Source organism: Opisthocomus hoazin, chromosome 12, assembly GCF_030867145.1.
Source record: "Opisthocomus hoazin isolate bOpiHoa1 chromosome 12, bOpiHoa1.hap1, whole genome shotgun sequence".
Lineage (NCBI taxonomy): Eukaryota > Metazoa > Chordata > Aves > Opisthocomiformes > Opisthocomidae > Opisthocomus > Opisthocomus hoazin.
The window spans coordinates 29,061,930-29,074,499 of record NC_134425.1 but is presented as its reverse complement, the minus strand read 5'-3'; the positions used below and the strand labels follow the sequence as shown (position 1 = coordinate 29,074,499).

The 12,570-nt window shown below is 57.9% G+C and overlaps 2 protein-coding genes across 3 annotated transcripts in view; one reads left to right on the top strand and one right to left on the bottom strand.

Moving 5' to 3' along the window:
• Positions 1-11,095, bottom strand: part of POLE (DNA polymerase epsilon, catalytic subunit) — a 32,846-nt gene extending 21,751 nt beyond the window's left edge. The window contains exons 1-22 of the mRNA XM_075433440.1: positions 11,018-11,095; positions 10,670-10,811; positions 10,285-10,441; positions 9,856-9,960; positions 9,524-9,644; positions 9,160-9,334; positions 8,963-9,040; positions 7,785-8,481; positions 7,386-7,663; positions 7,101-7,231; positions 6,310-6,414; positions 6,101-6,181; positions 5,977-6,021; positions 5,735-5,827; positions 4,994-5,148; positions 3,927-4,068; positions 3,517-3,597; positions 3,129-3,236; positions 2,613-2,723; positions 2,258-2,343; positions 1,562-1,681; positions 633-765 (exon numbers count right to left, since the gene is read on the bottom strand). Coding sequence (XP_075289555.1) covers positions 633-765; positions 1,562-1,681; positions 2,258-2,343; positions 2,613-2,723; positions 3,129-3,236; positions 3,517-3,597; positions 3,927-4,068; positions 4,994-5,148; positions 5,735-5,827; positions 5,977-6,021; positions 6,101-6,181; positions 6,310-6,414; positions 7,101-7,231; positions 7,386-7,663; positions 7,785-8,481; positions 8,963-9,040; positions 9,160-9,334; positions 9,524-9,644; positions 9,856-9,960; positions 10,285-10,441; positions 10,670-10,811; positions 11,018-11,095 — 3,222 coding nt within the window. The remainder of the gene's footprint in view (positions 1-632; positions 766-1,561; positions 1,682-2,257; positions 2,344-2,612; positions 2,724-3,128; positions 3,237-3,516; positions 3,598-3,926; positions 4,069-4,993; positions 5,149-5,734; positions 5,828-5,976; positions 6,022-6,100; positions 6,182-6,309; positions 6,415-7,100; positions 7,232-7,385; positions 7,664-7,784; positions 8,482-8,962; positions 9,041-9,159; positions 9,335-9,523; positions 9,645-9,855; positions 9,961-10,284; positions 10,442-10,669; positions 10,812-11,017) is intronic.
• AIFM3 (AIF family member 3) overlaps positions 6,889-12,570 on the top strand; it is a 44,253-nt gene continuing 38,571 nt past the window's right edge. For both annotated transcript variants that reach the window (XM_075433840.1, XM_075433839.1), the window contains exon 1: positions 6,889-6,970. The gene's annotated coding sequence lies outside the window, so the exon portion shown is untranslated. The remainder of the gene's footprint in view (positions 6,971-12,570) is intronic.

Sequence of the window (12,570 nt, the reverse complement as noted above, 5' to 3'; positions counted from 1 at the left end):
TGACAGAGCCACTCAATGACAATAATCTTTCATTGCTTCCTGCTGGACACGCTCGTATCAGCAGGAAGAAGGGAAAGATGTATTTCTCCATATCCTAGGTTGTAAAGAACAATCTGTTTGCTTCCATGGACGTCCTGCTCCAGCTCTAATTAGACAGCGATACATCAGCTTTGAATGAGAAGAAATGGGGAAGATGAGCTCATGGCACAGATGCCGCCCCATCTGGGAATCAGGAGGCTGCTCCAGGGTTTCAGCAGAAATCCCCTGCTCACGACACCTGGAGCACTAAGCCTATTTCTTGTCCCTCCAGCAAGTCATGGCTCTTTGTGGTGTTTCTGATTCAGCTGGTGCCTGCCACCTCACATTGATGTAAGTAAATACAGAAAATACACAGTGCAATGCCAGTGCTAGAACCACTTCAAAAAAAATCCTGTTCTTTCTCCCCACAAGCTCAAGTGCTTCTAAGGCATCGGCAATCTGGGGAGATATATTGAGTTAATTTCTCAAAACCCATTGCATTAAGCAAAAAACATTTTGTAACATTTTAACTTAAAGATTCAATCATATTACAGCTGCTCTAGGCTTGTTTTCCAATTGCTCAGAGGAATACAGGCGGCACAGGAAGGGAATACCTGAGGCTCCTCTGTAGCCATCCGGCACATCTCTTCAGGGTCCAGCTCCACTGGATCGTAACCCAGTTTTGCTTTAGCTGCTGCTTTCAGGTTGTGACTTCCCACTGGGAGGTAGCTGTCTCTCTTCACCCACCTGGACAGAACCACAAAAATACCAGTTTGTGCAGAGAAGCCAACCCTCTCCTTCAAAAAGGGGCCCAGGCTTGCAAGCGAGACCTCAGTTGCAAAGGAGGCCTCTCACCGAGGACAGCCGAGAGCCGAGCATCCAAGTGCAGTGCAGCAAGAGGCTGCCCAGTTTTAGATATCCTGCATCTCTACCAACGCCCTTAAATCCCAAACAGGACAAACCCCACTATCCATACCATCACCAGTGCTCAGCATTACCACCTTCCAACTCCCTCAGTGGCTTTCAGATAAACATTCAACCACTGGAGGAGACACCACCCAGACTGCAAGGACAGCCAGCCACTCTCCAAAGTCCAGACACTACTCCAATGGGGGAAACCCACATAAAACCCCCAACTTCTCTCTCTCCCACACATGCACAACGTGTTCTTTCCTCTTCTGGCTGTGCCAGGAGACTGTTGGGTTAGGATATGGTCCCTTCCTCGCCCCAATGGCCTGATCTTATCCCATCCTTTCTCCATTCCCCCAAACCAGACCTCAAACACCCGAGAGCAGCCACCATCAGGTTGCAGGGAGAGAGACAGCCCTTTACAGGGAAGGCTCGGCAGCTTCTGTGCTATGCAGAGTGCCAAGGGGAAGCAGCACAGTCAAATAAATTGACTATCACACCAGTCTAGGGAGATGCAACACACTAAAGCTTCCAACAGAAGGAGGAGGACAGTATTCAAATACAGCTGTAGGTATTTTATACAAATTCAAGAGATGAAGACAGAGTTATATGGTGGAAGGGCAGCACTTGGTACCTTAGACAGTCCATGTGGATGCACTGGGATGCTTTGTACTCTCCCTGGCTGTCCTTCTGAAACCCAATTTCCTGATACATATTAACTCCATGAGCTGCCGCTCTTGCTTCCACAAAGGGCCTGGGGAAAGAGGCAACATGAAGAGAAGGAACAGAACATCCATTTCCCTTTATCTCTGACAGCTTCACAACTGCTTTGCTACAAACTACCTAGAGAAATCTTCTTGCGATTTATCTGTGATATTTGGCCACGGGGAAAGCTTCCTCCAGGACAGAATTGCAGCATAACCCAAGAGGCAAAGCTGCTTGCTCACGTCGTGCACCAGGAGGTGGAGGCACCATGGTCCCTCTCCCCTTGCCTCCTAAAGGCTTGCCTGCAACCTCCTCCCCCATATCCTCCAGGTCTCTTTTGACCCTCTCCCTGCTCTCCCAAGACTGGGCTTATCCATCTACCAACACTGCCACATTGACATGGGTTTAAAGCAGTTCAGCCAAGTGGGTGGGACTCTACGGAAGCTCATACTTCCAAGCCAACGACCACAGGATTTGGTGAGGTGTTCAGACTGGCCAGAGAGTTGGCATGGATCACACACCATCACCAGTGTGTGAGCAATGGAAGGACACCGAGGCTGGTATCCGGCCCTGCCCCACAGCTCAGTTGACACCTTGCCAGCTTAGTTTTCACTCTTGACCTTACCAGTCAAAGAAGTCTCCATTGTACGTGACAATGATTGTGGGTTTGGTCTCCTGGACATGTTCAAACCACCTCTGGATTAAATGAGCCTAGGATGAAACAGAGCATGCATATATAAACTAACTTCATCTCCTCCAGAGAGGTGGTGGATACCATACCGTTTACACCCTCCTTCCCTTCTCCTCCCTACCTAGCCCAAACCTGACCTCTCTTACCCTTGTTACCAAGAAGTGAAAGCATGACCAGCTCTGCCGAACCCACCACGTTCCCCAGCGAGGCAGCCTACCAAACAATTGGCTCTCTTTGGCCAACAAGAGCCCGAGGCAGGTAAAACGTCTGCTGGGCACAACTGACTTACTTCATCTGGTTCATTAAAGACACAAAATGGACCCTCATACTCCGGCTTGGGAGTAAACTCGAAGTCTTCAATATCCTCAGAGACGATCTCCCTGTTTGTGATCAGGTAGCCCTAGGGAGGTGACAGGGAGGCAGTTAGGAGGACGTGGCTTGCAGACAACCTGAAAATGCTGTCCAAATCACGGGGCATTTTCCTCTTGAAAGCCAGAACTTCTGTCAAGGGGGAACAAGTGTTTGGGAGTCATCTGCTGAACCATCGCTGGCCATTGGCTAAGGAGCTGTCCCTGTGCTCTCTGGGTTAATACCGCTCCCTCACAGAAGCGCCAGCAACCTGAGCCGGGTACCACAAAACTAAATGTATTCTGCATCATTCAGACTTTGATTTAACTTCCCCAGCCACACATCAAGCAGCCAGCAGCAAGGCAAGCCTGGAGCGAGCTCGGTTGGAGGCAAAACGCTGGCCTGCTCCACAGCTTTGCTGCTGGAGCATGGAGGAAACCGCTCTGTTGTTCCTTACCTGCCCATCAATCATGTAGGAGATCATCATGATCTGGTCTGTCTCTGCATCAGGAAACTTCAAAGGGAGTTTGGTAGTTTCAATGTCAAAGGCGAGAACAACAGGATCCTGAGCAGGACCAAATACGTTACAAAATATTCTAAAGCTGACTTGTAGTTAAAGAGCAATACCTACTAAGCCCAGTGCTAGCCCAGCAAGCAAACCAGACCCTCCCCAGTTACCATTTTACTGCTTTATCAACCCAAAAATCACTACTCAAGCCCAGAAACAAAGCTTTCCCCCTGCGCACCATGGTGCGATACCAGCAGCGTGTCGGAAACCAGGTCCTCGGGGCGGACCCACCAGCCATGCCCCAGGACAGACTGACGCCTGCCAGACCACCGCTCACCGGTCGCTCCACGAGGTCGTCTCGGCGGGTGATTTCAGGGGGGTAGGTGCTGCCCCAGTATCGCACGTTGTACCAGTGAGCCTGTTGGGAGAGGGGGGTGGGCAATGCCTCACTGCGGGGCCAGCTGCTCGCATCAGTTCTGTTCGGCTGCCAGGGACCGAGCTGCGCACATTAAATGCAGCCCAGAAGAAAGGCTCAAATTGTGGCTGTGCATGAATTATTTAACTTTTCTGTGTGTCATTAACTAAGGAGAAGGCCCAGCAGCACAGGACTAAGCTTTACACACAAGCTCATCGTCACCAACAACTTTAACAGAGGTCCTGGAGAGAAAATGTTTCCACCCTGCTTGCACTTCAGGAGTACGGTAGTAGGAAAGAGAAGCTCTCGCAGCTTCCCTATTCCTTACTCACCACGTGGATCTTCAGGTCAATGGAGAGGCGAACGTGGTAGGGTACGTCGTACTCCCGCATATCCACAATGTTGTCCATCTGGTTGGCAACCTTTCTGGAAGACCCCTCCTCTTCCGTGCTCAGGCTGCCTCCGCTCAGAGCACTGCAAGGAGCAGAGCGAAGCAGCCACCTTACCCGAGCGCACATCTCCGCAGGCTGGGCTGCGAGGGACAGCCATAAGGCACTGGTGACACCCGGCAGCAGGAGTCAGTGACAGGAGAGAATGAGAAACGCTGCCCCACCACGCAACCAGCTTCCTCACCACGCAACCACCCTCCACTCGCAGAGGTGTCCCTGGGACAACAGCGTGCACAGTCCTGTTGCTCCCGTCTAAATTCACATTTTCTCATGTTTATGAGCTGTGCCTGCTCAGACGTACAGGCAGGCAACACCCACACGTGCCTGCATAACGAGCGGTTCTTATGTCATTGAAATTGTGTGGTAGCAAGTCTAAGAACAATGAGGCAACCCAGGAAGCACTTTGAACAGGGATGGTGCACCTTCCAGGTGAGCAGGGAGCACTCATCTCGCTTGGATCCTCTTCCTCAAGTTTCAACTGAAATCAGACTTCAGGGCGAGGAAACCAAAGTGAGGGGCGAATTTTTCATGTGGGTATTCTAGCTGACTTTAAAACCAGAGTTTCTTACATTTTTTTCTGTCTGCAACTGTGTTTCCAATCTTGTAAACAAGTGACTGGCTTTTTGTTCATATAGAAAATATTTGTTGATTTTTTTTCCCTTTTAGCCACACCTAGAAGTAAGGTTGCCCAGTGCCTCTCAGTATCCTTTCTCAGGGAACAGGGAAGGTATTTGACCGGCAGGCAGAGGCACCACCACAGCACATCACATCCCAGAGGCTCTGAGGCCTTTGATGTGCAGTGCTGAGCTGAAAGAACCACCTCGTAGATGGGTGGCAGAGAGACATAGCTGGGCGCAGGACCACACCTCTCTGAGGACAGCCAAGTAATAATCGAGGGAGCCTAATTACTAACAGGAGGACAAACTGGCTGCCCTACGGAGAGCTCCCACCTTGACAGCATGGCCGTGTAGACATCGCTCGCCTGGTCTCGCTCTCTGTTTTTCCTCACAGCAGGAGAGATCTCCTTCCGCACCTTCACCAGGTCATCCACTGTGTTGAAGGACAGCTTGATGTAGTTCCTCTTCAGGCCCACCAAGTGGTTTGGCTGCAAAGCAGCAAGACAACGCCAGCTCAGGGGGGATGAAAACAGAGGGTGGCCACCATAAGAGAGGGTGTGGAAGGCAGCCTAGACTGATGCAGGTAGAAGAACTGGCCACAAAAGAAGTGCCAATGGGTGGGAGAGTCAAGCACCAAGAAGAGACTCTGATGGGCACATGAAGGAGGAGTGCAAGAGTTGCACAGCAAGGGCCCAGCCAGCCCTTCTGCTTGTGCAGGCAGGACCACGAGCGGGATTCACCCAGGAAAGAGGAGGAAGAGCATGTCAAGCATGATCAGCAGCCCCTTCCCACAGCATGCCCTCCTCCTCCAATCGTTGTTCAATTCCTGCAATTAATTGCCTTGTACACACTGTGAGACAGCTGATGTGCTCAAGGAGAGGAATGTAATTACTGCAGACAAGCAATTAGCCATAACTAACCCAATTCTGATAGGCACCACGAGCAGCACTAGGAGACTGAAGTCAAGGGCAGCGTTTCCCTTCACTGCTCCGTCCCTTCCTACCTCACTAGAGCTGCACAAGGTCCAAAAAAGCCCCCGCTACCCAAGCGCACAGTGGGCAGAGGAATACAGACCAGGTCCAAGTCTTCTTTAGGGACAGTTTCCAGCTTTGCAATCTTGCCTTGGAACTTCTTGGCGAGGAAGGACGACACTTCTAGCTCGCAGCCCTGCCGAGAGACCCAGGGGCTGAGCAGCACGGCTCTGTCCCTCGGGAGAAAACCGTACCAAAGCAGGATGCCCAGGAGGTCTCGAGCTCGCCAGGGACTTGCTGTCCCCTTCGCTGGGGACCTCAGCCCTCCCAGGGTCCCCTCCTCACCTTCTGGGTGGCAATGTAGAAGTAGGGCTTGTAGGGCAGGGCCACCTAGGAGAGAGCAGACAGGTGAGGGCGGCGGGTCCCCTCCCGGGACCCTGCGCCCGGCCCGGCCCCCCCGCCGACCCACCTTGAAGCGGCTCCCGTCCTCCTGGATGAAGTAGTAGTCCACAGCACTCACCGACCGCCGGTCCTCGTCCAGCACCTCCGTCTGCCCACGGGCACCGTGGACTCAGTGGGGTCCCTCCCTGAGACCCCCTGGCCCTACCGGGGGCCTCCCCGCGGGACCCCCCCGTGCCCCATCGGTTGGCCGCGCGTCCCCGCCCCGCCGGCCCCTACCGGGTGCATGTTGATGAGCCAGCCCGTCCGCTCGCCGGGCTCCGCTGGCCGCTCGAAGCCGAACAGCGCGTCCAGCCGGTCCGTGCGCTGCGATCGCTCCAGCCGCTTGAGAGCGGACAGCGCGGGGCCATCGTCCCTGCCAGCCGCCGCGCCGTCAGCCGCCAGCTCCCGGGACCCACCCGCCCGCCGCCCCCGCCGCGCTCCCTCGGGCTCTCCGCCGCCGCTGCCCGGCTCGGCGCGCCGCCCGCCGCCCCGCAGCACCATCCCGGCCCGGCCCGCCGCCGCGGAAGGAATTTCCCGCGCTGCGTCCGGTTCCCGCGAGAGCGAAGCGCCCCGCCCCGCGGAGAGAGCACCAACCACAGAGCGGCCCCGCCTCCCCCGCGGGCACCTCCCACCAATGGCCGGTGGAGGGCCCCGAGGCGCCCCGCCCTTCCAGGCCCGCCCTGCCCCGCCCCTCCAGGCTCGCCCCGCCCCGCCCCCGTCCCGCTGCGCCCCGCCCCGCCTCGCTCCGCCTCACCTTGCCCCGCCCCGCCGCTCTCCGCACCGCCCCCCGCCCCGCCCCGCCGCGCTCCGCCGCGACCCGCCGCGACCCGCCGCGCTTCGCTCCGCCGCACCCCGCCGCGCCCGGGGCCAGCCGCTCTCCCCGCCCGCCGCCGCCCAGGTAAGCGCAGGGGGCGGCGAGGCCCCGTCCCGGGGGTCATCCTGCGGGGGGTCTCCTGGTGCGGGGCCGCTGCCTGCAGCCTGCCCAGGACCGCAGGAACCGCCGCGGCCCCCTCCAGGCGCGGGGATACCGGAGGCGCGGAGCCGGCGGTTCCTCTGCAGCGGGAGGTGCCGGCGAGGGCCGGGGCGAGGGGGCCGGGGGCCGCCGCAGCGCTGCGGGAGCGCCGCCGGTTTTCGCGTCTCTCCCCAGATGCCGCAATTGCTTCAGCAATCAAAGCGGCGAAAAAGAACGGGGCCGCGGTTGCTGTCGGGGAAAACCCGCTCCTCCCGGACCCACGGTTTTGGGGCTGTCGCCCCCCCCCCCCAAGCGTGTCCTCCAGGTCTGTTTGTCCCAGTTGCGGGGGCTGCGGTCCCACCCGGGCAATCGGCGCTGGCCGCGCAGAGCAGCGACTGCGGGGCTGGCAGGACGCGGGGAGCCGGGCGATGCGGGCAGGTGCAGAGCTGCCTTGGGAAGCGCGGGCAGCGGCGCGGGCTGTCTGTGAGGGAGCATCCGATCCCTGGTGCGGGGGGAGCACGGTGGGCGTTGGCGGTGGTGTGCTTCAGCTCTCGGTCTCGGAAAGCGTTGCTTAGATAAACTCCCTGCCGGCGCTCGGTGTTCTCCTGTGCGGTGATGGCCAGCGAGAGGGGGGCCTGCCTGCCGGTAACAGCGCGGTGCAGAGCTGAAACTCTTCTGGGTGGTGAAAGGCTTTGCTTTTTGCATCGAGCAGTCTGCACCTGGGGAGAATTTTCGGCATTTGCGCTGTTTCTTGGCGTACCTTTGAGCTCTGAGGCAAATCTCATGTCTGATGATGAATTTCCGAATGCTTCCAGCCCAGCTCGCAGAGGGTGTGTTTGGACAGGGGGCAATGACAGCGCTGCCGAATGAGCCGTCAGCCTGCAGCCTACAAGCGGCTGAAGCAGCAGCCGGTAAAACCACTGCGGCCAACTGCCGCTGGGCACGGCGCTCCCGCTGCGCCGCTTCGGGAGCCGGCGGGGCAGGCCGGGGGTGGCTCCCTGTGCTGCCGCCGACACAACCTCCTGGCGACAGGTGAAGCGTGCTGGGACGTGTCCCTCCTCGTCCTCGGCGGGACGAGGCCCTGCAGCCCGTTGGTGGGGCTGTCAGCCGCTCGTGGCGTTTTGCGGCGTGAGGTTTGCGTCCGTTTCTCGGGGCCATCCGGGAGCAGGTTACCTGGCAGAGCCAGACCCACTGTTTGCTCCAGGCGGGCGCAAAGCAAATCTTGGTCCTGCCGGGAAGCAGCTGGAGAGGCAACGGTTTGGCGGGGAGGGGTAGGCTGGGGGCTCCCGGGCGGGCGAGGTGGCGGGAGGAGAAGGAGGGGAGCGGTGGGGCTGTGGCGGTGTCGGAGTCGCTGGGTGTCAGCAGCTGGGGGACCCCGGTGCGGGATCGGCGAGGGTACAGAAATGGAGGGAAGCCGTGAGTAAGTGGGTTGGGCAGGGGGGGAACTGGCTGGAGAGCTGTCCACGGGAGTAAAAAGGGGGTGAAGAGTTGGAGAGGTGAAAGGGAGTTTGGGGTGCCAGGCAGAGGAGAGATGGGGCTCCCTGTGTGCCAGCCCCCTGAGTTTGGCTCATCTGCTGCGTGGGCCGGGCAGCGGCGCAGGGCACATCCCTGTCCCTGTGAGCAGCAACAGTGCAGCATCCTCGAGGTGGAGGGGCAGGAGACAGGTACACCGCCGAGGGGGCTTTCCCCCTGGCTGGGCACCCCATGCTGGGAGGCCGGTCTGTGCAAGCAGTGGGAGCTGGGGCTCGGGGGGGGGGGGGGGGCGGTGGGAGCCCGGTGTTAGTCCTTTGTAGTGCAATTCCTGAAAAAATGATAGCTTCAGGATGGAGACCCATCTGTTTTCACCCCCAAATTATTTTAAAAATAACAAGTTCTCCCTGTCCTAGAAACATCGTCCCCTGTCACGCTCTCTTTTGTGTGACGTGTTTGTCCTCCCACTGGCTCTCTCCAGGCTCTTCTTGTGGCAGGCGAACCCTGTGCACCTCCCGGGGTCGGAGCAGGGCTGCTGCGCGTTGCCTTGATAACACAGAGCACACAGCGTGGTCCGTGGGGCGCGGGGAAGAGCCGCGGGACCCCTGACGCTCCGGCAACGCCTGGGCTGTGCTCAGAGTCCTGCGTCCAGAGGAGAGGCTTGCTTTCCTTGGCAGGAGAGCCCAGCTTGTCCTGGAGATGGGGTGGTTTGGCTCTGCTGAGCCAGACCTTGCTGGGAACTGGAGCTCCTGGTGCTAATCTGGGCAGTTTCTCCTCGTGGTCGTGCGCTGTGGCAGCTTGGCTGTGCCCAGCGTGGTGCAGTGGGTGGAGAATGGACCCCTGGGCGGGCAGAGAGGAAGGCTGCGGGCAGCTCGGGGTGTCAGCGGGGCTTTGTGCCAGAAGCTGCCTCGGTTTTTGGTGGAGTTGCTCCCTGCAGGGTGTGGGAGACAATGGGAAGGTGCCTGTGGGCTGCGTGACGCTGTAGATGCGGCGTGCTCAGAGAAAAACTGCAGCCCCAGTGCTGCTCACCACTGCCCGCCCTGTGCCGTGGGGAGTGCGGTCTGTGCGCTGCGGGGACCGTGCCGGCTGCTGCTGTGCTGGGGTGGACCAGGGCTGCTCCAGACCGGTGGCCCATGGAGACTGGCTGCTTCTGGGGAGGGAGGGAGGTCAGCTATGGCAGGGTGCTGCTGGGCCTCTGGGCTGAAGCCTGGTCCCTGGCAGGGCTGGCGAGGCGTGGCAGGCATATTGGGGTTATGCCAGCGCTCCTGGGGGCCAGGAGGGTGCTGGAGGTATGCTGGCTGATGGTCTGCAGGGACTCTTGGGATCCACCTTATATGTTTTTATTAATGGCCTTTACCTACAAAGCAGCAGATGCTGCTGAAACTTGCTGAGGAAGCGGAGGTGAGCAGCACTGCCAGTGGCTGTAGTTGCCCCACCAAGCAGAGACGGAGAAGTGGGGCATGAGGCTGTGCACGGAAGGACCAAGAGTGAAAAAGCAGCTGACCCTCAGGAGATGACGGGGAGGACGGTCTGGGTGTACTCCTCGGGGACAGAGGGACATGGAGTCACCACTCTTAAGTCTTCATCATATTGCCACATCAGACGTGCGAGGACCTGGTGGCCCACCGCTTAGCTCTGGCAATCACCGTGGCAGTCAAACTAGAGCAAATCCCCAGAAAAGTAAGAGAAATGGTCAGCCCTTGTCGTAGGAGGACACGGGGAGTGTGAGTCTAGTGCATGGGGGCTGGTGGTGTGGTGGGGGGGTGGAGTGGGTCAGGACGGGTACATACCTGTCTGGGATGGAGCCACACAGGGCAATGCGTGGTGCAGTGGTGGGGCTGGGAGATGGGGTCTGCTCCTGGCTGCCATCATGCAGTGAGGAGGTGGGTGGGGACGAGGGCTCTGGGTCCCGGTGAGGTTCAGGGCTCCGTGGGCAGGGAAGGTGCCCTGCACCCAGGGACCAGAGCCTGGGCTGCCCTGCGGGACGGGCTGTGCTTTGCAGGACGCACTGGAGAGGCTGTGATGGGGTCTGTGCTTCACTTTGTTTGTAGGGTGTGTCCAAAACGGGTCTGCTGCTGGGACTCCTCTGTGGTTCCCGCCGGGCCTTGTGTTAAAGTCAATATTTTGCACGTACGGAGAATTGGCAAGGAGGCAGCTCTGTGACAGATACGGTACAGTTTGGGATCAAGGGTTGTTTCTTTCCACGGTGGGGACCAGAGTCAGAGCCAGGTCTTCCTTGCAACTGTGGAGAGTGCCACCAGATGCTCTGAGCCTCCAGCTGCCCCCTCCTCTTGTACTCCTGCTCGGGGGGTGCAGCCTGCGGAGCCAGGTCTCGCTGGCTCGGAAAGGCATGCGGTCCCCCTTGCTCTGCAGAGCGGGCAAGGCTGTCTGCAGACAAGCAAATCTTCCAGGAGATGTGGAGCTGCCACGTGGCCTCTGTTCCCTGGCTCGCCTGGTGTGCGTGGCATGCATGCTGGTGGGTGAGGAACCAGGGAGCACGGGGCAGCGTGTGTCCAGGCTTACAGATAGCAATGTTTTGCTTTCTTGTTTCTGAAGTTCGATTCTGTCCAGAATAAAGAGTTCTGATGGAAATCCAGCCATGTGTGGCAACGGGCCAGAATCTCTCACCTGGGCAGGAAGCGTGGTGCGAAAAGGCTGTTATTCGTAGACATCACGGACCTTCCCAAAACTCGAGGTGTCTGTTGGGACGGCATTCCTGAATACAAGTGCCTCCATTGACTTCCTTCTGGCCAAAGGACCTTCTCTCAGACCTAGGTACGTTGTGGCAGCTGGTGAGATCTAAGCGTGCAGAGCACACAGGCATTGGTGAGACTCACTTTAGGTGTCTTTATACTGAGCAGGAAAGAAATTACTCTGATGTGGGCTCTTCAGAGACAAACACAAAGCATGTCCCAAGAAGAAAGTGCTGAGTTCTTCAAATGGTGATAACATCGCTGTGAGTCCAAAAATTATCTGCAATAACTGATAATGCTTCTGAAGGACAAAGTTCTTGCAGCAGAAATAAGCATATGTTTGCAGACAACAGAACCAAGATACAATAAAAATAAAATTTTATTGTATGTAGGAGCTGTTAAAAAACAGCAACTCCTGTTGCGCATGGAGCTGTAGGACATTACCTGAGAAGACCTGTGCTACAAATGACAGAAAATAGAAAAACAAAGCTGCCACAGAGAAGAGGGGTGAAGAGGTCACAGACACAGCTGGACTCCTGGGCCTGCAACAGCAGGGAATCCTTCGCCAGAAATGGCCCCAGGAGCCCTGGCAAGGGGCCTTGCTCAATGCTGCAGAGGGATGCAAAAAACCCCCGAGTACTTGTGACAATCTGACCAGGGGAAAAAGCTCCTTGACACCAGAACTGGCTATTGACTGTTCCCTGAGCATGGGAGCAAGACCTGCTGCCCAGCCTGCTGGAGCTGCTGTGGCACCAGGGGACACCAGCACTGCCCAACCCCTTCCCTCCCTTCCCTGGAGGCATCGCAGGGGCTTCCAAGCATGGCAAAATGCTCCAGAAGTGATAGGCCTGGGAGAAAAGGTATCATTCCCAGTCCCTGCAGGAGACCATTGGGTGCTCCAAAGCACTGAGAGAGTGAACATCTTTGAACAGCTCCACTTCCCATTTCTAATGGGTGCTGCGTCTGGAGACTCAGGAGAGTCCGGCTGTGGGCTGGAGGAGACAGCAAAGGGCCAGGGGTGGGGGCTTGTGGTGGGCAAGTGGGAGGGGGACGAGAAGCAGCCCCCTCTCCCCCTTCTCTCTCTGGTGGCACCCAGGGCTGACTTGGCCAGGGTCAGCAGGCAAGGGGCAACTGGGGTCAGGACAATGCCCATAGAGTGGTGAGGGCGCAGCCGGGGGCTCCGGAGGAGCCAGGAGAGGCCACAGGGGTAGCTGGTGTCCACATGCACCAGGGCCCCTTCCACAGCACGTGAGTGATGGCTGAGGGGACCCTGAGAATGGTGTCATGAGTGTGTCTGTGCTCAGTGATCCACACGGAGAGGCCTCCAGCTGGCATCGTGAGCTGGGACCGGCTTGGGTTGCAGACTGGTATGTCTGGGAGCTG